Consider the following 24,528-nt stretch of genomic DNA (forward strand, 5'->3'; position numbering starts at 1 on the left):
GCAGAGGTCCAACCTTGCAATCACCCTAAGTTCTCCAAGACATTGGCCTTATGGCTGATCTCTGTGGGGAGGGAGGAGGAGAGTGCAGGTGAAAGGCAGAGGCACAATTACCATTTTATGTTATCTTGAAAGGGTCACACATACGGTGTTTTATCTTTGAATAGGCCACAATAATTGCTCAAAAGGGCTAACGTTGCTAACATATTGAAAAAACAAGAGATTTCCCGAGAGGCTTGACTAAAAATACTGTGAAGCAGCCATGTTTGAGATTTAACTGCATCCAGGTTGCATTACAAGCTAAGAGTTCATATAAGATGCTTTTTGTCTAATCCTAAGCATCTCAAGTGGCACATTACAGTGACCCTTCATTATTTCTGTTTCTTCCATCAAAATCATAAGAAGTATTCCTTTTTTCTTTTGAGTGATTTAAAAAAAATGGAACTTGGCTGTTTTAATCAACTTTTTGCAGGTATAAAAGGCTACTCTAGCTAGATTATTCATTCACTTGGTTTTGACTCATAGAAACTTTAGTTACACAGCAGCGAAGTGATCAAAATTACTTTTATCTCATTATTATGAAATTATGAGATTTTTAAAAATTGCATATAACAAACAGAAAAGCCAGAGTTGTGTAAAATAAGTCTGTATAATTTGTATTCAGTTATTCAGCTTTTATGCAGTTATGGTAACTCGTGGTTGTTCAATAATGGACCCTTTCTATTATGGTAATTACAACTCTGAAATCTGACCCTGTGTCTGATAGACTGGGGAGAAATATGCAGATCTGAAGCTTATGCGGAATGTTTATGATTTTTTGTTTTCATGTGAATCATTGTTTTTGTACTAATTCATTTGACAACACAGGAGAATGTAGGCACAGCAATGAAAACCAAAATTATTTTAGAGAATGTGAATGTGTGATATTTTGTTTTCTTGTGGAGGGGAGAAAAAGGCATTGCCATCCATAGGGATCTATTTGGAAGAGAAAAGAGTTATTTATAGTTAAGTCCCCATGCAATTAAAGAATTAATGGCAGCTCCCAGTATGCAGCCGCTGCTGGGCCCTCCTGCTGAAGGGAGATTGCAGGTCTGTTGCATCATTGTACCCTGACTTCATGGGAGTTATCACTCTGGCAGCATGAGCCTTGACATCAGTGGTAAGAGCCAGTGTAACCTGTGCTAGATGTGGCCCCCTGCATTAAATGCTGTATCCACCCAAACTTCACCTGTCAGGCCAGTCAGGGCAGCAGAAATGGAACCGGTTTGCTTTTCCATTAAGAGCTGACACTAGAACAGGGCTTTAAATGAGTGTAAGTCACATTTCCAGAATTTTTACATCCTTTCTATGAGAGATTGATATAAAAATGGAATGGCATAATAAAGGTGGGGCATGCTCCTGAGAACTGAAACCTTTCCCTTGTCTCGCAAGGAAAAATTGATCTCCCTTCAGTGAGTGATTTATGTCCCTTCCTCCTCCACAGCCAATGACCTGGGAATGACCTAAACTATTTCCTGGCCACCTTCTCATGAATCATCTGCACTTCTCCCTCCACAAAACCGACCCCCATCACTAAAGCATCCCTACTGTATCTAAGATCTCTGAGTACGTACAGGCATACCCAAATAGTGTGATGTATAGGTTTTATATCCTTCTGTAAGAGAACCAGCTATTGAAAATATATTGCATGAAATCCACAGGAAACATGGACTTATTCCTTTTGGTGCTTATGGCATCTCCTGTACTCCCAGAGCCCTTGTTAGGCAGTATGGAGGAAGCTATCGAGCCTGCAAGAGCCCTCTAATGGTGCAGGACTTCCCAAAGGACCACCACTGGCGTCCCTGGCACTGTGCTCACGCAGAGGCACAAAACCAACAGGCTGATGAATAGACCTTTGCTGCTTTAATCCCATGTTTCAGAGAGGATTACGAAGAGGCCAAACACTTTTCTCCTCTGGAACACAAATAGCCTGTAATTGTTGTTCATCTTTCTTTACCAAGCAGTACTAATGCATTTGGTGTTGTGTAAGATGCTGAAAAACAGTTCTGCTTGATGCTGTTGAATATTTTGGCCCTGATTCAACAAAGCAGCTCATATTTCCAGTTTATTCATTGTCAAGAATGGTTTTAATTACTGCTAAGTAAAGGAAAGAGGTGAGAAGATGTGATATTTGGGTGACTAGATGAAAGGATCATTTAGAAATGAGTGTTCCTTGCTTTATTTCTTGTTTTCTTCACATCACATTGCTCCCTAGTGTCCAGTTACTAGCTTGGACATTGTAGGCCTTTATAATATGCCCCCTCCAGATACTTAACGTGTCTGAGTGTGTCCGACAGCTCTGAAGTGAACAACCCGTATCTGCTAGGGCTATTTTAAGGCGTGTACAGACTGTGTGCAGAGAGGGGGTGGCAGTTCCAGTGGTCCTTGCAGGTTTCTTGTGCCTTCTCCATCCCTTGTGCATACATGTTCTCTGAGAGGTACAGCCTTGTTTCTGCCACAGCCACCTCTTTCAAATGTGGCATTTGTTCATGCTTCATCATGCTATGGTGGAATTAACACAGGATGATTGGCAGGCCTCGCTGTCACAGCTTTGTCCCTTATCGAGGGATTTCCTGAGGTTCTTGTTTCTCCTAAGTCTCCATCTAACAGTATATCTCAGTTACTCTATATGTTTACTTGGAACTTTGTTCCTAAAGTTACAACACGTGTTCTCTTCATTTTGGTCTGAAGGTAACGGGTAATTGTAATTTTTGCAGTCAGTGATCAGTGCCCTGTCACTACAGATACTTTAGCTGTCATCACGCGTGGCCTAAGTGAGACTCCTATTCATTTTATTCAGTCCTCACAAATAACAACTTCATTCTCAAATGTCACTGAAAGATAATTAACTTTTCAGTCTCCATCCATTTCAGATTATATGCTAGCTAAAGCTGTATGACCATATGAGTACTAGTGCCTCAAGGGCATATGTGATGAAATCTAAATACATCAGATGAAAGGCATGACAGAATGAATGTAATGCCTGGTTACTGGTGAGGAGGGCTGTTTTGCTTTTGACTTCTTGAAGTGTGAGACTGTAACACTGGTTTCAGTGTGTGAGACCAGTTGTCCAGTTATCTGTCATCACCAGTGGCCAAAAGCAGAGGCCAAGGGAAGAATATAAAACAAGGCAAACAAAGTCGGTACTTCTTACACCTCCTTCTCCTATAGTCTCCCAGCCTCCAGCCATTTGCAGCTCAGGGCCTTCGTCAACATAATTTATACATATTTAGTAATCCTCAACAGACTACTTTGCCACAAGTTTGCTCAGTCTTTCAGCACGTATAAATTTTTCACATTCACACTACCCAATGGCAAGAAGGTCTCTAGCTGAACTCTGTGCCACATGGAGTACCACGACCTTTTCTTTATTCTACATCTGCCCCCATCAACTTCACTGCCACCTGCCATCCTGCTTTGGAGGAGTCATGGAGCAGCCAAACCCCTGTGCCTCTCACGCTGGTGTAGACCCCGCTCACATCACCCCTAGCACTCGTCTTCCAGACCGAAGAGTTCCTAGCATGGGAGCCGAGGAGCTATTTTGATCACGTTTTCAGGTGACACAGAGCGCTCAGATGTCTTGTGGCATATGGAAGCCATTAATTACCTGTATTTGAACCTCTGTTTACCAATAGTAACACTAATTTGGGAAGTTTATGCTCTTAGATGTTTTAATAATAGGAAGGCTGTTTCTTTTATCATCATCATCATCATTATTATTATTATTATTTTCTCCTAGTTTTGCTGTTCTTATGACTGCCCGGTTGTAGTAAGACTTCCCCTGGTGTACTCTTTGGTTACAATAACGAACAGGACATTGGGCTATGTGGTCTGACCCTGTGTTACCGTTCTTACATAAGATTATATGTGAATGTATGTGTACAAATAATTTCTTATGGTATCGTTTCCAATCTGAACACTTTTCAAAATAGCATTCTAATGAATACTTTACTATCTATATATTCCGTACATCAAAAGACAAGCTTCTCTCACTATTTAATAAACACTGAACAACTAGCAGTAGGCAGTACTAGCCTTGTTACCAAAACCAAGATGCTTGCCTAGAATATTTATCATTAGTGATGATTAAATCTCAGCTATAGTTTCACACTAATGTTGAAGCACACTAATTATTTGTTCGTGTTACTTTACAGAGGGAAAGACCTGTAGCCCCTTGAACAAATCTATATATTTATAGTGACCTCAGAGGCCTTCGCTAATTCATTAATTGCAAACAAAAAAAGGATCTACCATGTAATCCAGTTTTGTAAAAGCAGATCGGTGTAGCAAGATTTAGTTAGTGTTATGTAAGACGTTTCCTAAAGTTCAGAGCTAAGGACAGCATTAAATGTTAATTGGTATTCATGTTCAGAATTGAAATTTAATTCAAATGCATTTATGTCCTTCTATATTGGCTTTTTACTAATGTTTGTGTTTGGGGAGACTTTCACTTATTAGAATGTATGGACATTGGGTGCCATTTATGTAGTTTTTAATTTTGGTGTCTGACTCAAAGCACTTTAAAAGGGCCTTCACAGTCAAACGGTGAACACTCAGCACTTTTTCAAAAGGGCTGCGATTTGTTTAGCCTCAAAAGGCAAAGCTGCACTACACAGAAAACAAAGTCATCATAAGAGTGAAGCTCATAAAAATAAAATTAAAAGTTACACTAAAGTTCAGGAAGGTCTTCAGAGCTTCCTCCCCTCCTAGCTTGCACTGTAGCTAGAAAGTCTGTGAAGTAATTTTTTTTTTTCTTGGGCCTCTTAATATTTTGCTGCCGAGGGCAGCTTTTGAAAGATGAGTTTTTCAAGAGTTATGTTTCTCTTCTAACAGAATGAAGTTCCTGAAGCTAAGAAAGAGGAATCTTTGCTAGATCTGGATTTCGACCCTTTCAAGCCAGAAGTTGTATCAACAGGAGTTACTCATTCACCCATGTCTCAGGTATCTCTTTGCCTTGAGGTAGGCGAAGCACATAAATGCAACATGCTGTTTGGTAGCAAAGATTTGCCTCATGTACTAATGAGCAGTGTATCTGCGGTGTCTGAAAAACTTGATATTCCTGAGCAGCTCTTGTCAGCCATTTCCCCTTTAGTAACCCTGTAGTTGATGATGTACTGGAAGGAGAGGAAATTGTCAAGTGGTAAAATGAGATGTCCACCAATGAGAATGGTTGCTGGTACCTTGGCCTTGACTTCAGCATGCCATTATTTTCCATCTTTAGAATAACTCTTAGTGCCAACATTATAATTCTCTAGTGCCTGTTTTTCTGACAGTTTTTCTGACCTGGCTTTGACTCTTCATATCTGGAAAGATGCCTCAGGGGACCTAGGTCTCGTGGAGTCAGCATGTGATTGCTTTGCTGTGATGGAGTTTCTGTACCAATCAGGGGATATGATCTGAGTAGTTTTGCTTTTAAAATCTATTTTAGACCTACTTCAAGGAAAATGAGAGGATGGAGTAGGATGTTTCCTTTCAGGATGTTGTGTTAAAGAAATTCTGCATTCTACAATAATATTTGCCATGTTAGTTTCTTGCAGCAATATGAAAAAAAGAAGAAAAGGAAAAAAAAGGCTGATGTATCAAGTTGCTGATTTTCGTTGACTTGCCATAGGGGACCTGCTATTTTAAGATCCAGAACTCGCCCTCACTACCCATAAGGCTGATAGTACAGTAGGGAAGTTCTCCTGGCCAGCAGAGCTGGAGCTCTGTGTAACACTGAGAAGGAAACAATATTAAGACACTGTTAGCAAAATCTTTTATGCCTGTGGCTATCACTAACCTGGCTTGTACTGTGAGACATGAGAGGACTAATCAGCTGTTCAGGAATACAACACTGGCAAAGGAGTAAGACAAGAAGCTTTAAGGCTGAGATAGTCTTGGTTCTCTGCTGTTCTCTTCCTCAGTTAATTAATTTCTTATTTGGTGTGCAGTCCTAGTTATATAATGAGATCTGTAGTGATCTGTGATGGGTTATGCACTGTCAGGTAAACAGTGTATTGTCAGCACTCTGAACGTTAGCTGAAATTTCTCATTGTGGTTTGCTAGGAAGGGTGTTTAATTATAGCAGAGGCTTTGTGCATCTTTCTTGTTTTTTTTTTTTTTCTCCCTCTAAACAGGGAAGGGGAAGAAAATTCCTTGACATTCAGTATGACAGAAAACTCTAGCTGTCACTTTGCTAACTCTACGCTTTCAGCTTGTCTTGTAATAACACTGATTAGAGCAGTGGGATCATTAAACCAAAGACATTTAACTTTTGTGACAGAGCACATTTGTCCTGACATCATATTGTACACATTGCAGAAGAGTTTATTTCTATAGTGGAAAGGAGTTGGTTTAGATTCAGCTGTACCATGAAATGCAGAATATAATTCCGGTAGAAAAGTACCTTGTATTTTTTCATCTAGGTGCATAGGAAGCATTCACTGAGTGCCTTCAGTCTCTCCTCTCCTTTCACCTTTCCTCACAACATATATATATATATATATGAGAAAGGATGGTCCATATCCACAAGAGTGTGTGGATGAGTTACAGCACCATGTTTTTAGAAGGAGGAAAGACAGCCCTGCAAGTCTGAGTCTCGATCTCACTGGGTGCGGCAGGGTGATTGCTATGGCAGCACAGACAGAATGAAGTCACTGGTCGCAGTCTTTGGAGAGCCCTGTGCTACTTTGCAGGGAGATTAAGAAGAGAGCCTTAAGTGGTCATTCTATATGCGTATAGTTTTTGCCTCAGTCATGGATATTTTCCCCTCAGCAAATTGTGCTGAAGTAGTGGTGTGAAGACAGGTAGTCATCTGTGCCATCAAGCCTGGGGAGGCCTGGCATGACTTCCCTATTGATCATTTAATTAATTAATCCCTCCACTGCTTTGCCAGGGTGATCAGATCACAGTAAGTGAGCCCCAGCCTGCTCTTCCTCACTTGCTTTTCTGTTTCTATGACTGCTTCAGAAGTGACCTTTATAAACTTGGCGGCCCTCACCTCTGTTTGCTAGCTGTGGTCTGTCTCGCCTTTCCCTCAGTATGTTCCTTCCCCCTCATGCTCAAAGCCTCATCAGCAATGAAAGGTAAATGAAAGAAAATGAAAAATGAGCAATCTCTCCTTCCATGGAAGTCTGTAGGACATCTGGAGTCTGCACCAGTTAACACTATAAGAAGATTTTTCCTTAAAGCTTGAATGTTCAGCTAATAATGTTACAGCAGAGTAAGCAGGTACACTTGTGAATTATATTCACTGAAGAAGCACATACCTGGACTTAAACAAAATTAAACTGATTGAGAAATCGCTGTTAATGTTAATTTGCTGTAAATCTGAGTAGTGAGTTATTACTGTGTCTTTTATTTGTGAAAGCAGAAGTTGTTTAGAGCGACATTCTGTCCTTATAAAATAAGAAGCAGGCAAGAAGCTAAATGCATCAACCCTTTCTCTTAGTCAAATGTTAGATGTCACATTTAACATTTGCAAATATTTCAGGAACAGTTTTACATTTTACTTTATGAATGTCTTTAGTGTTTGTTTTTCATGGATTTTAACCTAGGTATGAATATAGTAGATATGTTTTGAAGCATCTCGGACAGCTTTTGAGACTAACCAGCAGAGTTCCTTCTCATGTGGGGGGAACTATTAATATTTGGCATGAAGTCTGCTGCTTTTCTTTCATCTGTCCATTCAGCTCTTCAGCTCTTCTGTCACTAACATTTATTGCTTAACAGACTGAACGAGAAAATTAGAACATTCGTCAACTTTCTTGTTTTCTTTGCCAAAAAGCATGCCATTTTCCTTCCTGGTGTTGGACTTATGAGAAAACCCACTTGTTCTCAGTGGATATCTGGACTGGTTTTTATCTGGCTAAAAACCTGACCTATGTAAGCTCTTTAAAGCTTACACTTTGCAGAGACTCCTGTACCCGTTTAAAGTCATTCAGTCACCAGCTCAGAATCTGGCTGTTACTCAAGCATGTGACGGTATGAGTTTGCTGGAAAGCAGCAATTGCTTTGAAGTGGGAAATACCACAATCCGTCGCATACTGCCCATCCCATTTGACCAAAAAGCATATTATGCAGATATGTACACACACACACACACACACACACATGCACTAATATATAAAATATATTTGTATTATAAATATCCATATAAATAATTTCTCTCTTTTTAGTTAATGCACAGTTATGTAGCATGTTGAACATATAGTATACGAACAGTATTTTTCTAAAGCCTCTTTTTTCCGCTCCTTTTTTCAGACATTGCCATGGGATCTATGGACGGTAAGCCTGACATTTGTCATTGCGAATTGGGATATTTCTGTGCCTCTGATTTTGTTACACCCTAAACTCAGATTTATAATATTTTTACCGAAAGCCAAGATAAAGAATTTACAGACCATCACAAACACTTTCAAGTATATGAAGCCACTGGGGATCTTTTAAAACACACAACAACAAAAAATAATCTCTGTTGCTACAAAACCAAAATGATGTCAGAAGTCTAGGATAATAAGATTCACAATCATCATAGCTAAGTGTGTGTTGCTTTTCTTCTCATGTCTGAATTACAGCTATTAGTGGGTAGGAATGGATGCTAGTCACCAGTTTTAATTATCTGAAGGTGTAGTTCCTCAGGACTTTAACCCAATGGACAACTGTTTTCTCAAAATTCAGGAGTGAAGAGAGAATTTAACTTGTCTTTGTGGACATACAGTGAACTGGAGTTATTCACAAAAGCTGCTACTTTAGGAGACTGCATGAATCCTTCCTTCTTCCTCCTGGTGCCAAATCAGATATAATGATCTGCAGGAAGAAAATAACTCATTTTTGTGAGCTTTCTTTTGACTTTATGTCATAGAGATAGCTGGGTTGACTTGACATGGAGCCCGATATGCTCATTTTTGACCTTTTGCAGCTTCAGCCAGCACAGAAATCTGTGGATGCTTCTCGTGCATTCAGATTTGCAGCACTGTTTTGTGAACACATGACATATGTGATGTATATTAAATGCTCATCTCTTTCTACTGGGAAAGGTTAAATAAAGCCTGAAAAAAGAGTAATGTATGTAAGCTAGCCAAAATTTCAAGGCTGCCAATATCTAGACCAGCTAAAAGAACACAGAAATGTTTTGAATTTATTGCTCTAAACTTATATTAGCTTTATCAATGTCTTCCTTTCACACAGTTTTATTTATAGCTTGTTAATATTATATATGTATTCTGTATTATAATTATTTTCCTCTTTGCTCTAGTTTTAAAAAAAAAGAGTAAATAGTGAGCTTCACAGCTAAATGTTTGAAATTAGGGATACTCAACCTTTTACTGCGTTTATCTTAATAAGTTGAGTGCAGAGTATTTGTTGATCTTCCTTGCAGCATTTGTATTTGTTCATAGTGGCAGTGTAGACAGCAGGCTTTGTGACTTGATGCCTTAGTCTGTGTGGATATAAATGCTTCTGCATGGCACAGGGTGATGGAGAATCAGAGCTGCACCCTCAGAGCCCTCTGCACTGCCTGAGTGATACAGCGATGCCTTAGTGTAAAAACAAGTAAGCTCCACTGCCACTTGGGTTGCTTCCTTCCTTGTTCACTGCCTCACAGAGCAACCCCTCTTTTCAGTTGAGATGTAATAGGGTACCTGCAATAAAAACATCAGTGGTTCACAGAGGAAAGCAAGGTGTGATGAATATTCAATGTACATGTAGAACTTCTTTTATAATGTAATCCAGAGGCTGGAAGTGTGGCTTAAATTCAGGGGCCTGTGATTAGTCTTCAGTGGAGTGGCAGGAGAGGACCTGCTGCTTCTTCCCCATGCCAATTTGGTAACTGCTGCTGGTTAGAGAACTGCTAATTAAAGAACTGCTGCTGTAATAAAGTACATCATGTTCTTGTTTTCTGTGTTTTCTATGTATGATTTTCTTCTCTACAGACAAGCAGCGAATTGGTGCAGCCGGTAAGCAAACCTCCCCCCAAAATCGCAACCACTCTAGAGACATGCTTTAATTAGCGTGGTGTAATATATAGTTTTCTGGTTTTGTCTATCAGTGCTGCTCTTTTACATTGCAATCTACTGCCTCCAAATGTTGCAAACCACATAACTTTTCCTTAAATGGCTTAATTTAGTCACTTTCATTCTTTAAATTAAAATTGCTCTAGTAAAATATAAATTTTGTGTTTTCTCATCAAGTCCGCCTTTATCTTTTTCATCTTGTGTTTTTTCTTTGCTTTTCTGTCTGCTTAAAGCCTGATTCTTCAAAAAGTCTTTCCCTGTGTAACCTGATCATGGAGGAAACCCCAAACAGTGGGTCATCAGAAGATATTAACAGATCTCAAACTAATCTAGGTTCACTCAACTGGGGCCTAGATGTTAGCACACCCAGTGTCAGCCAGGAAATTACTGCAGGTGGTTCTTTGCTTTTCCCTGGGGCAGAGCAAACCTCAAGCGAATCTACGGGTACTCTGCCTGCTAGCGTTTGGCCTGCTGTAGATGAGCAGGAGGATGCTGCACCAGGGTCAGCTTCTGTAAATGAAAACCAGAGGACTTCACTGGAGGACCAGTTGGATGCCAAAAATGTCCCATGGGAAGATGTGGTGACCAATCAGCCTTTAAAGAACATAACCAGTTTTGAGACACCCGTCCTGGGAACTGATAGCTTGTTGGATGAACCCGTCCCATGTGATGTGCAAAAGGCAGAGGCAGAGCGCGAGGAAGAAGAGTGGGCAGGTGTCAAACCAAGTGAAAAGGTAGAGACCAGAGCTGTTAACTACAAGGAAGTAGAAGGTACAGAGGAACTGGAAGGGCGAGGTTGTGAAACCAAAGGAAACAGTGAGGCAGAACTTCATAAGTCTTTAGCAAAATCAGATCTTGAAATTTTAGTCAGCACAGGGGTAGAAAATTTATGTGAGTTGGAAGATAATGATGAGGATGCTGGGAGAGCTAGTGGTGCTAACCTAGAAAACCCTAGGGAAGAAGAATTCAGAGGGGTCAATGTCATTGAGGAGGCAGGTGGAGAAATACCGTTGTTGAGTACAGGGCTGGAAGGTGGGGACAAAATAGTAGTGGGCAACTGTAAAACTATAGAAAACACTGGCGCTGAACCTGAGAGAGTCTTTGGTATCTGGGATCAGGACCATGAAAGGACATTTGAGGATGGCTTAGACCAAACTGACAGTGGTACTGGAGAGAGTACATCCACGGAGTGTATGAACGTGATGGCACATGTTGACCTAGAGGTAACTGACCACACAGAAAAGGACCCTACAAATACTGGAAATGTTCTGTGTGATGCTGAATTATTCAGTGCAGAAGAGTCTGGCAAAAGAACCGAAGACAATAGCGTCAGCCTCCTCCCAAATGGTAGTGCTGCTGATGAAGGTCAAGCTGCTGCTGAAAAAGAGTGGGCATTGCTGCCTGAGACAGCTGATGCTGCTAGCACAAGCTGCGGTAATCCTTGCCTAGATAATGCAGAAGACCAAGTGTCAGGTAGGGCGGCAGCAGCAGCCACTGAAGAGCATCCTAGTAGCAGTGGTGTTCCTGAAGCCTTGGAAACAGATCCCTGGCTGGCAAACTGGGATCCAACAGTTACTAATGATTCCTGGGGGTTTTCTAATCTGTCAGATGGCCAAGCCAATGGACTGGATAATTGGCCCTTTTTCCCTAAGCAGCAAGACTCAGAGGAAGGTAACATGGAAAATGTTTGGCTAGGCATTAGTGATAAATGGTCTACACAAGACCTGGGAGGGACTGATAACAGCTGGGGAGAAGTAGGTGCAAGCACAAGCAATAAAAGTCAGGAGGCACCAATAAAACAAGGCTTGCCTGGGGAGCAGGCAGGCATTAGCAATCCTGGACCAAGCAAGGAGATAGCTAAACCCTTGGCTCTGTTTCAAATGGGAAATTCCAGAAATGCTAGCACCGAGAGTTCAACTAGTCCTAAAGACAATGAGACCAACAACTCAGATTTATCTGAAGATGAAATTGCTAACCGGAGATATGGATTGTTGTACCAGGAAATTGAGGCTGATAAAGAAGAGGTACCTACCCCAGTGTGTAGCCTAGTCTAGACAGAGTTCCTTAGGCCATGCGTAACCTTGTTGTTTAAAAACAATCCATTTGTGTGTTTCCCACTGCCCCTCCCAAGCCTGTGCTATTCTTTTTTTGAAAAATTGCCATGCAACTGTTCATAGTGTGGTGCCCTTCAGCCATGTAATGAAGCAGGCTGACAAAAATGCATTTCAAAACGGTGAATGAAGCTTTAAACTGTGAAGGCACGTTGTGTCTCGCAGGTTTTGTGTTTTATATGTATAACTTTAAATGCACCTAGCCTTTTTGTAATTATTATTTTATAAAAAACCTTAAGTTACTCTGCTTTGTGTTTTTGTTTTTGTCATTTTCTTTAAGCCTGTGACACCTGTTATCAAACAGCACTGTCATCAAATTTCTTGCTGCCTTACCCTTCATTTTATTATTTTTTCTTTTTTTTTTTTAATGTCTGGCCTACATTTTTATTTTGCAAATAAAAATGTTTTGACTCATGTTCTGATTTAGTAAACAAATGATAATTTGTTCTGATCTTCACTTCTACTTAGGCATCCAACACGGCATTTAATGGATTTGCACAGGTAAGAAATAAATATATTTTGAGATTATTGTTTTCTCTGTGCTGTTAGGAAGAGATTAGGACTGGCTGTACAATTTCGGGAAATCTTTTCTACAGACGAGCTGTACAACAACGTCATACTGACTCAAATCCAAACCTTGTCTGTTCTCAGAAATTACTCCTAGATGTTACTAGAATGATGCTAATAGTCTTGGTACTTTTGGTCTGACTGAATTTAATAGCAAAAATCCAACTACCTTAGTGGGACAGATTTTTTCCTCCTAAAAGGACTGGGTTAGCTTTTTTATTGTACTCTTTTGTGGATTTTTCTCACAATCCCAAAATCCTGTAAAGTGTAGTTTCCTCAGTTTCACATACTTTCAGTGACTGTGTGTATATATAAAATGAGTTTTATTTGTTTCTGCATCTTTATTTTCATTTAAGAATATATTTTAAAATATATTTAAAAGCACCCAAAAAGGCTTAGCTTATACAAGGATGGAAATGAGTCTTCCAGTGCTTAACCGTTCTGCTCCAGGACATTTACATTAGTAAAGGATCCAGAAGGAAGGGGCAAAGCACAAGGCTATAACCTCCAATAATTAAGGCAAAATGTTTGCCCTGAGGAAATCAAAACTTGATGGCCCCACTGCAGTTGGAAAAAGATTTGGCCCATTAATATTTTGCAAATTAATTGGTTCTGAATGAGTAAGATGTTGGAAAACATCTCCGTTTTTGTACCTTCTTAATGCAGGCAAAATTTTGTATCTGTAATTACTATAGTTACTATTCAAATAAAAGCCCAGAATCAAGAGGATGTGAAAGTAGCTTAGAGCTAGTGTACTCCCCAGGCACGGGCACATGTAGTCTGCAAAAAAGATTCTGAGCTTCACAACTTAGAAGTGCATTGTGCCTGAAACAAAGTCCTTGCAATTCGCATGTATTTAATGAAGGATTTTTCACTGCCTTTAATAACATCTCACGGTTTAGAAGCATAGTATATATAATTGAAAAAGGAATGTCTTTAATAGTGCTTAACTAATAATTATTATTTTATGAATACCTATTTAGATTATCTATTTGTCATCTTATTCTATGTGAATTTACTTATGACTTTACCTGAATAAACCATTAAAAAAGTCAAGTCTTTGATAGACACCTGCAAAGATCCTTTCTCAAGTATTTTTGCATCATTGTTTTTCATTTCTATATCTAGGATACCTCTGCATTTACAGTGCAATCAAATGAGAATGTGACAGAGCCTTTGGTAAGTGGTGGCTTTTGCTTCCTTTTTAAATACCTTGTAAAAAATGGCACCATTTTTCCTTTGTGCAAAGATATTTTCTCCTTTTTTGTGTTTTCCATCATCTAAATCACAAAACCTTAACCTGGAAGAGTTGGTGGGTGATATCATTGTAGTTTTAAATCTTTACCCACTGAAACAATCTTTCACAAGGATAGCACAGAGAAAAAGAAAAGAAAGCCAGGATATTCTAAGATATGTTTACTATTCAAAGGTGTAGTCAAACAGTTTGTTCATTTATTGCATTTAAAAAATTACAAGAATGAGTACTATGGTCCAGTGTACAGCAAGCAGGTGATAGTACATGATGGCTGTTTAAATATCTCCAATATTGATGTAGTTTGATCCACTCTCCACATATTAATAGTAGGCACAGTCTACTTCTAAGGGGTGGAGAATCTTTTTGGAAGTGATCATACTTGGGCAGTTTCTTAGTTTCTCTTACAGTTGTTGGTTAGCCTGGAGTAAGGATGTGGAATAGCGGCATTGCTGGGTGAGTGCTGTAGCTACTTAATAGCAGCAGAGTGATACTCAATATTATTTCATGTGGCTTTTGTATAATGCCTCTGGTGGTGCTTGTGTTCATAATGGTTACTGAATATGGTGAGAGTACTTTTACTTGTAGCTGAAATGTGGTAACTAGTCTGAAGACTGCTTGTCCACAAGTGACTTGAAGCACATCAGTGCAATCTGCGTTATAACATGTTGCCTGTGATTTTAAGCCTGAAAGTTTCTTCCAGTGTTAAACCTCAGGAAACTCATTAGTCATCTTACTTGGGATAAATCTACTTTTTGTTTCTCATTTCAGTCCTATCTCTTCTTTGTGAAATTCCCTAGAGCTGGCATTAATACACTACACAGAGAGATTTCTGCACAGCATGGTAGAATATAATGAATGTTTGTTTATGCTATACCAAATCCTGAAGGTCTTGCTTAGGCAGACTTCTCTGTACCTCATTAAAAATCAGTCTGCTTAAGGAATATGTGAGAAAAGAAGTGAGAGGCTATGGGTTTTTTCCTGAAAAATATCATGGAGAAGATTTTAGTGTCTTTAAGAATTTCATGGAAACTGTCTCTTCATCCCAGGAGACCTTCTAGCTGGCTGCCTGTTATCAACTGCAAAGCAACTAAATAGCTTTTGAGCTTCATATTGTGCTGAACAATTTGTTCATGGCAAATTAATCTACTGGGGTTATTTTATCTGGTTGAGTCAGCCATCTTTATAAATGGAATATGCTGAGCACAGCTTGCAGAGCTCTCCCCTTGTATGCGTGTGTATTTGCAAAGTGATGTCTCCATTGGAGATCGCACTTTTGCTGTGAGCTGTTTTGCCACAGGACTGAACATGTTGCAGGGCTGGTGATATTTGCTAGATCCTCTTGCTAAAAAACAAGCTTAGGCCAGGATTTAAAAGGGTGGAAGTCCCAATAGTGGATTGACAAATGGATGCCTTGTAGGTGATTGAGAGCTTAAGAGGGAATGCATTTTAATAAGAAACCAGGGATGATTTTCATGCTGCCAGAATTCAAGCAGTCGGTGGTTGCCCTCGTGCATAAAAAAACTGTTTGAGACTCTGCTAATTGCTTCTTACCTTCACTGGAGAAGGGACTATATTGTCTGAGAACAGACAGAACTAGGGAATAGGGGATAATTTTGAAAACTCATGTTTGAAGTCCAGGGTTGGTACACCCAAGTGCCAGTTTAAACTCGTGGCCTTGCCATCAGTTTCTGGAGCATTTCGGAGCAAACTGAGTGTGTTCCCCTCAGTTTCCATCGCCCCTTTCTGTGCTTTCTTTCCTTGCAAGGGAGGGATGTAGGACTGGCTCAGTTTATGTATAGAACATTGAGGATGAAAATGCCCTTTAGATGCTGTAAGGCCAAGCATTGCCATCCTCTCCCCGGCAAAGCCTGGCAAGATTGAGCCTGAAGCAGCACTGTGCCAGGCATGGTTCCCATTCCCCTCCTCCTTCCCGACTGTCATGTGCTCCTCAACAATTTTTCCACTGTCTACTTAAAAATCGATAAAACAAAAGACTGAGGCCGAAGAAGCTCCACCTGGGGAACCCAAGGTCGAGGAAACCCCTGCTGCTGCTGTTGCAGAAAAGGAGGCCGTCCCTGCTGAGCCTGCCGAACCAGCAGAGCAGGCTGCGGTGAGTGACCTGTCCCCTGTGCCACCTCCCAGGCCTCATCCGAGCCACCTTTCGTCACAGTGAATGTGCCTGCTGCATTTCAGCCATCCTTTCCATTCTTCACCATCCGTCCATGGCTGGTTTCCCCAGCGCCTGGCTGTGTCACAGCATGCCTCTCCAGCACACGTCCTCCTTTCAGCCCTAAAATGTCATTCCTCTACCTTTGGCATTTTAGACTGAAGTTCAGCTGAGCAATTGTGGTTTAACAGATTGTTTGATTCCAGATGAACTTCAGAAGGGGAAAGAATTGATGCCATTTTTAAATGATATTATTAGCAGTTTTCTCATTTCATTTCAAGCTGAGGTGTAAGCACTAAGTCAATGTACATCTTGTATGGTCCTTGCTAATGAAAATACCAGAAAAAAAAAGATTGTAATATAAATGTCTACAAGGCTTATGGTTTTAGAAGCTAGCCATGAGCTGAACTCCAAGTGCCAGTTTGGAGATTTTTACATGTCAGCATTCAGGAAACAGTGGAAGGAGAAGAAATGACAGTTCTGCAAGAAGAACAAAGCAGGGCACTCGATATCACTACAAATTAAGAGGTGGTCTGAGATGGTAGGTGTGGGGTTTTTCTGCTGACTAGCATCCCTTTTTATAACAGGTATCCTAGTGAATATCCTTTTTATCCAACTGAGGTTGCTCTTCTACATTTTGCTGTTACAAAGTCTTGGAGGTGGGTGATACTCACAGGCTAAGAAACCCTGGAGGAAAAATGCATCTGTTTTTGTAGGCTGACAGTTTTCATGCTTTCCTCAAGACAATAACATGTTCAAAGTCTCTAATTAGTGTTTGTCACTGTTAGAATATGCAGATTACTACTGAAAAACTGGACAGAAAAAGGAGTTGTTTTGTGGGTCAGTTCCTGTGCCACAGAAGCCAGTGGAAGCTGTATAGCTGTGCTTTTTGACCATCAAGCATAGTTTGGTGCTGTAAGTGTTCCCAGATTGCTGAACCGCTCTTGGCCTTGGGTGAGTCCCTGTGTATCTTAATCTGTTAAGAAGGGATGATGATACCCAATTCATCATAAAATTAGATGTTTTTCAGTAGGCATTTGATAGACTGCCAAGTGGGAAGCAATATTAAGTAGGCTGATGTAGATGCAAATTAGCTGAAGAAAGTGGAAGTAGCTGGCACCTGTAGATGTGGCAGCGCAGAGCATGGACAGAAGACTTATCAGATATGCAGCTACCATAGCGTCTCATGGATCTGTCTCTGGAGCTGGTCTTGTTTAACATTTTTATTAATGCCAATGGCTCAGACTCTACGAGCCTGATGGTGACATTTATCGATGACTCCAGGTTGGGTAGTGTCATTAACTTAGGGGGGATAGCATTAGGCCTTCTAGCTCTACCCCCAAGGACAGGCTGGTTATCTGCTGGCAGTGTTAGACCCATGCAAAAGCCACAGGTGATACTAGGCAAACTGCCTTCAGCAGAAAGAAGGAAGTACTAGTGTTGGTGTGCAAGGCTCTGGCTTTAATTAAACTCTCTCTAGTTTAATTAAAGACCTTCTTAAAGATGGATTGATGGGTGGTTCCAGCTGTCTGTAGCATGGGATTAAACAATGGTATCCAGCATGAATGATACAAAGAGGCAAGTTGAGCTTTAGCTGTAGCACCTGCCTCGTTATCATTCCTTCCTTACTCCCATCTTTCTAAGAGAGGAAAAATAATTGATTGCAGAAGGAAAGGAGGGCAGTGCTGGGTGGGCTGTTCTGGAGGACTTTGGGGGAAAGGGAACATAATCCCTGTCTCTGTCCAACCCTTCCCATTCTCTGTGGACTCTTAGCAGCATCGCAGCTATGGAGGGAAGCAGTCTCGGTGTGTTCCCCAGAACTATGTTTAAGATTTAATTCTGATTACACTTGTATGAATTTTGAGTAGTTATTTCATTTTTTTAAATTCACTTTTTGTTCAGATCCACGATACATACTGGAGCAAGTGACTTCAGGATCATCCCCTTACAATAACATAACCAAACTAAGCAAGCCCCACGGTCTGTGGAGACCAGGCTCTTCCCCTCCTGTGTGTTTTCTTTTCAGTTGATACAAATCACAGTAATAACTTGTCAACTCTATAGTAAGGCAAACAATGAAATTGCCTCTCTGAGGCACACTGTTTTGTCAGACTCTTGTCCAGAATGCCTCATGTCTAGTCAGAGTAAATTTGATAGTTTGGAATAAAGAAGGAGGGAGGGAAGGTGGAGAGAGGAGGGATGAGAAATCAGTCATTGGTCTGGAGCTCTCCTCTTCCCGTGACTGAATGGCAGGGAATAATGCAGAACAACAGATATTCATGAAGCTGAAAAGGTTGTTTGTAGATGGTTTTATTTTGATTATCTGTAAGGATTTAATGAAGAAAAAAATTGCAAAAGAAGTTCACCATTTTTCTGAAAGGAAGCCAGCTCCTTTTTGCCTCGCACTAAGACAGAGCAACGCTCTGAAGCCTGTTGCACATCTTAAGTGCTAATTAAATGACAGGCTGTGGCTACTGCATCACACATCCGCTCATCAGCCAGCACAACCTTTTCAGATGATCTGTTTTGCTGCCTGACCGTCCGTGAGGAGTTCTGGGTCCACGGTCTGTCGGCAGCTGCTCTAGGCAAGGCACAGGACTGCAGAGCTGTTGGGAGAGAGGCAGAGAAAAACACAGTGCAAGAGCCAGGCAATTTAAGAGCAATCCAGGAGGGAGACCGTAAGCATTAAATAGAAGTTAAACAGTTTTGATTAGGTTTGTGCTTGGTTTTTTGTTGCTTTTTGAATATGAATTGCTAATTTGGGAAAATAAGCTACAAGTGTTGATTTAAAAAATGTCCGAATTGCAGTCATTCTGCATTTGGCTCTGAGGGGTTGTTATTTCAGGAAGGGCTTTCCAGGACTTGGAAAGCAAAGGGAGAGAATGGTCCAGGGGATAGGGGTACCACTTGCCGCTCAGGGAGTTTTGGATTCAGTTACTTGCTGTTTCATAGTCTGCCTGAACAAGATTGCTAAGACTTCATTACAAGAGCTCATCAGAATTGCTGCCTGGGATCTCATTACATATTTTTGTCTTGGTCCTTCAGGTCTCAAATGCCATAGGACAAATAAAGTTTTTATTAGCAGCTGTCAACAGTTGATCCTTTTTGGGGAGGGGATAAAATGTTTGGTAATTAAAGGGACAGAATGAGCATGTGCACCAACAGAAGCGAAGTTAGCCATGGTAAGAAGTCCCTGCATGGATTTCTGCACACCGAAACAGTTGTCTCCCTATTTCCATAGCATCCCCAAAGGCAGCTGTAAAATCCAAAGGATACAGTCTAAAGGATGTAATGCATTAACCGCTGATGTATTTCTTTTTCAAATAATACTACCCCTCTCACAACATCAATTTTTCACCTTCAAACAAAGATGACACAAGGACATTATAATAAAGTGAAAGCTTATGAAATCTTGTTATTTCCCTTGCTTCTTCTCCTACATGTGAGACATAGTGCTTGGAGTTGAGAGCACTGCTCAGAGATCGGCTTTTTGACTTCCGTTATGCTCATTAGTTTGGAAAGAGCCTTTCAGTGCTTTGGGTCTGATGCCTGCCTGGACTCTGATGTTCTCCCATTAAAGCAGTCAGACACTCAGCTAAATACTGTGGTTTTCAAAGCCGTGTATAAGCATATATGAAACTACCTCCTGATAAGCTCTTTGCAGACACTGAGCAAGTACAGCAGAGGCCAGGAAACAGCCTGCAGCTTTGAGGGTATCTAATTATGGTTGAATCCTACTGTAGGTACAATTCACGGTGCCCAAATGGCGGAGCATGTCATTTGGGAGAGCAATACAATGGTTAGATACAGAAGAGTGGTCAACTGTGTCCAAATTCTGAGCATGCAGCTAAGTGCACATGCAAAGTTGGAGCATGAGGCCATTAAAAATATATGGCTCTCATATACGGGAGAGAACTGATGTAGAATAGTGTCATTCTGTTGAAGTCTGCACAGAAGCAGATTTTTCTCTGTTTATGGAACCAGGGTGTTACTTTACTCAGACATTATTTAGGTCATCCTTTTTACTAGGCTTTCATGCCCTGAAAATGGTACAGTTCATGCTACCGTGCCTTCTTCTCAAACCCCACTATCCACAAAATCCCAACTTCCAGCTAATCAAAAAAGCAAAATGCTACTAATTTGACTAGTGCACAGTAGTCAAATTAGCTTTGGGAAGTCCCACGCTTTGGGAAGCAAGGGGAGCTCTCCTTACTTACCCCTTTCCCACCAAAACTGTGGGAAACAGTCCTCATACCTGTATATGTATATATTAGATTCTTCTCCAAAGAAGCCCAAAGCTGGGCTGATAGGATTCTTACCAGACAATATTGCCAGGGTAGTATTAAGAGAAGGGTAGAGGCTGGCGCATTCCTGACTATAAAGTGCAGGATGATGCTCATTTTCTGAAGGCAAATTGACTTGTAAATACAGCTGATGGCAGAAGTTCAGCACTTTTTAATAGTAAAAGTAGGGAGGGCATCTATCTACCAACTTGCATTTTGACATAAAGCTTTTACAGACAATAGAAACATTTGTGTGCATCTCCTTTGTAAAAAAAAAAAAAAGAAGTGAGACTTCTGTGGGTGGCTGTGTGCATCCGTGCATCGCTAGACTAGGAAATAATTATATTTTGCTGTTGATATTTGTTTTTTCTCTTTAAGACCCTCTACAGTCTCCTCAAACTTGCTATAAAATGGAGGACTCCATGGCAGAGGCTTGGCAGCTTCAAAAAAAAAAAAAAAAAGAATAATTAATCATTAAAAAAACGGGTTATATAACACTGTAATTTTAACGGGATAAAGCTGTGAGATGTTTCTATGGTAACGCCGCTGTCAGCAGCTGCCTTGCCCTGGCATCTGGACATGTTTGGGGCTTACGAGGTGACTGCAGGCAGTACTAGAAGATTTGATTAGAAAAAACATGAGTGATACGAAGTTTGGATATAACTCAGCATCCTTTTATTAAAAAAGAAACATGCAACCATTTCAGCTGAAACTTGTAGAAATTTTGGAGTGACAGTTGTGGGCGTGTGAAGGCAGTTAGCTGGAGGCTGAGTACTTGAGGTCTCCTAATTTCTGATTGCTAACGCGGACAGTCCAATCTACCGTGCCCTCACATAGGTTTGCATAACTTGTCTTCACCTGTAAAGCCCTTTTGAAAAATCTGACCTCGCTGTGTTTGCAAAGCAGCCTCAAAATTTATTAGCAAAGCGGGTTTCAATAACGGGGCTTTGATTTGCTTTTCCTCAGCAGAGCATCTTTAGAAATAGCCTGTGTCTGCAGGGAGTCAAACCTGAACAGCAAAAAAGCATTTCCAACTGCTCCAAACGAGGCCTGAATTTTAGCAATTTTGACTGTTGACCTTCTGTAGGAAAGGAGCTAGTGTTAGCTGGCATCTGTGCTGTAAAAAGTACTATTTGGGGGGGCCCATTACTGTTCAGTGCATTTGATCCCTTGAACACCTAAATGGGTGTCAGATTTGGAAAACCACTGACACATGTCTAATTTTTTAAATGTTAGGCACCTGCTGCATGTACCACTGAATATAGACCTAGAGAAAGGTGATTCTGCAAAAAATTGAACTTTGTGACCCACCTCTTTTGAACAGCCCCTTTAAATGAGTTGCAGTCCAACATGAGTGGAAGAAGTAAGTGTTTTAGAAAGTTTATCTTGAAACTCTGGTGAGTTGCAGGGGCAGCAGCAGGTTATAATGGGAACAGTTTGAGTCTTGGGTGGGAGAAATTTGAGCTTGCTGGAAACTGCAAGGTCAGCAGTGTTGTGGGTTGTTGCTTACTAAAAAATTCTTCAAAGCTGGTGCTATTATGAGAATACTGATAATAAAAGTAAATAAAATTGTCCTTAGCACTTACAGTGTGATGATGATGACATATGTAAAAGGTTGTATTTGTTGGTTTTTAGCCTATAACTACTTTTATTTCAGATTATATGTGGCAGCAAGAATCTTTCTGCTTGCTATATACTATCCCATTTAGTTCCAGCCATTCATTTCATTGCATCCCATACATGCCATGCTTCCATTAAGCTTGATTAATAGCAATTTCTCTGCAGCCATTACCTCAACATGAGTAAGGTGATGACCGTATTTCCTCTTTATACAGGACAGTGTGGAGGCAGGGGATAAGGAGACAACTGGAGTTGCTGAGAAAGAAAGCGAGGTACATATGAACAGCCTCAAGAGTGTGGTTGTGCTTTAATATCTTCAAGAGAATCATGGCAAAAAATATATTTGTCATTTGCATGTCATCAATATGCAGGCCGATACGATGCAACTGTGACCTAGCTGCGGTATCTATTCTAACACTGTACAGGTATATCTATATCTGCAGTATATATTCTAACACCAGAGCACCTCTCATTCAATGCAGGACCTGCCTTAGAAACTGCCTGTTGCAGCAGTATAGAGTGATAAATATCTCAGGGCAGCAAACAAAGCAGCTCCACAGTAGAAGGAGGTATAATGCTGTTTCTATTGACATTTGGAAATATGTTGCATAGATTCCCAGTAGTTTTTACACTTTCCATAAATTTGTTTGCTTAGCCTTCCTGCAAACATCTTTATAAAAAGAAAAAAACTTTGGTCAATCCTTTATTTTTCCTAGCACAATATGCCCTGAACTAAAACAGATGTTTGAAAATAATCATGTTACGAGTTTGTTTGCTAAAGCACAAATCCAGCATCAAGTTAGATACAGTTAAAATCAAATTACAAAGCAACTGAAAAGCTCAATGACATACTTTAAGCTGTGCATGTGTGGACTCGAATGATTGTATTTTGCTTGTATTTCTTCAGAGGTGATGAAACTACTTACCCTGAATCCTTCTATACTAAAGTGAAACTATAATGTGTTCAAACATGCAGAAGACAGCGGCACAAGAGGAATGGCTACATATTAAACTCAGGGATAGAAGTAGGGACTGAGATAGAGATTGTAACTCCTAGTTATTAATCTTAGGATTTGTATTTTGAGGTGCTGACAACCTCCTTTTTTGTTGTTATTCCTTTTGGTGCCACAATGTATACAAAAAGATTGTGAACTGGTCTCCATTCACTTTGGTTTCAAAACATGGTAAGTCCAGCTGTCCAAGCTTGGGTTTGTTACCATGCGGTAAAACAGCGTTAGCTCTGCTAGAGTCAAGGATGTATCTGTGGCTCCAGGGTATCCCAGTGTCACTGGGAAGCGAGTTTGGGACTCACTGGTGCCATACTCCTCACCAGCGCTGCCACATCCATGTAGAAATCAGTGGAATTAGACTAGCAAGAAAGTACAGGACAGGAGTGGTAAATCAAGCCCAGCTTGGTGTTGACACAGTGCAAGAGAGCGTTGTGTTGCTTCTCTAGCATTGGCTTGTCACTCCCAACAAGTCTGGTCCAAGAAGAAACATACAAGAAATTCCTCACTATCCTGTGAGCACCAAGGCTACGTCTTTGAAATCTTTCCCCTTTTTTCTAATACTACTTGTCCTTATAAAGTTGAGGTCTCTTATCTGGTGAGTTTGACCCTGTGTTCTGTTTAAAATAGCAGTATTCCTGTATGCAGAAGAGCTGCCATAAGAGATCAAGTTATTTGCTAAGCTGATATCTGGCCTCCAGTGGAGGGTGGTCCCTTTGATACAGTAACTTGCATAACAAATTCTTTAGTACTACCCCAAAAGTCTTCCAAGACTTTGCAAGCAATTGATGTATTCCCTAAAGGATGATGATTAGTTCCTCTTGGCATTATATTAGCTAGTTTAGCTGCAATTATAACCAACTGTCATAAAAATTACCCAGTCCTTTTCTAAATCCAGCCATGGGGCGAGATCTTCAGCTCTGGAAAACCGGCATAGCTCAGGGAGCTCCTCTGGCAGACCCCCAACAGCAGGCTCAGTACCCCTCCTTCTCCTCTCCCTGGGCTCATTCTTGCTGTTGCCAAACCTGTGGACTTGTGTTGAGCTGACAGCGATGTTAATGAGAGGAGAGTGCAACCGTGTCAATCGGCTGTATCCTGGGTAAAGAAGCATTCACTTCTGCTGCAATTAAAACAGTCAAGTGGTTCTTCTGTCGCAGCCCTCATTATACAGGATGACCCTTTCTTTGTCCCCTGTGTAGTTGGTATAATGGGACGACTGTCCAAATTTCAATAATACTGCTAGAGATAATTTGGAATACTATTAGACTGTCTAATATTATTGATGACCTATGGAAAAGAGGTTTGTAGGACTGGTTTTCAACATGAAGTACATGTAACTGTATCTGCAAGTATGTGGTTCACCAGAGCTGGGTATGAATTCAGTGGGATGAACCTCCCCCTTTTTTTTTTTTTTCTTTTCTGTACTAATCAAATATGTTTGAGGCTGATAGTGGGGTTCATTCTGTGCTACCTCACATGCATTTTTGTAA

The 24,528-nt window shown here is 40.6% G+C and overlaps 1 protein-coding gene across 1 annotated transcript in view; it reads left to right on the forward strand.

Annotated features, from left to right (window-relative positions):
• Nucleotides 1-24,528, forward strand: part of AMPH (amphiphysin) — a 122,840-nt gene that overhangs the window by 90,150 nt on the left and 8,162 nt on the right. The window contains exons 12-18 of the mRNA XM_072851410.1: nucleotides 4,870-4,977; nucleotides 8,278-8,301; nucleotides 9,948-9,971; nucleotides 12,608-12,640; nucleotides 13,835-13,885; nucleotides 15,955-16,071; nucleotides 22,247-22,303. Of these exons, the coding sequence (XP_072707511.1) occupies nucleotides 4,870-4,977; nucleotides 8,278-8,301; nucleotides 9,948-9,971; nucleotides 12,608-12,640; nucleotides 13,835-13,885; nucleotides 15,955-16,071; nucleotides 22,247-22,303 (414 nt within the window). The remainder of the gene's footprint in view (nucleotides 1-4,869; nucleotides 4,978-8,277; nucleotides 8,302-9,947; nucleotides 9,972-12,607; nucleotides 12,641-13,834; nucleotides 13,886-15,954; nucleotides 16,072-22,246; nucleotides 22,304-24,528) is intronic.

The sequence above is a fragment of the Ciconia boyciana genome, chromosome 2 (genome assembly GCF_034638445.1).
Source record: "Ciconia boyciana chromosome 2, ASM3463844v1, whole genome shotgun sequence".
NCBI classification, from domain to species: Eukaryota; Metazoa; Chordata; class Aves; order Ciconiiformes; family Ciconiidae; genus Ciconia; species Ciconia boyciana.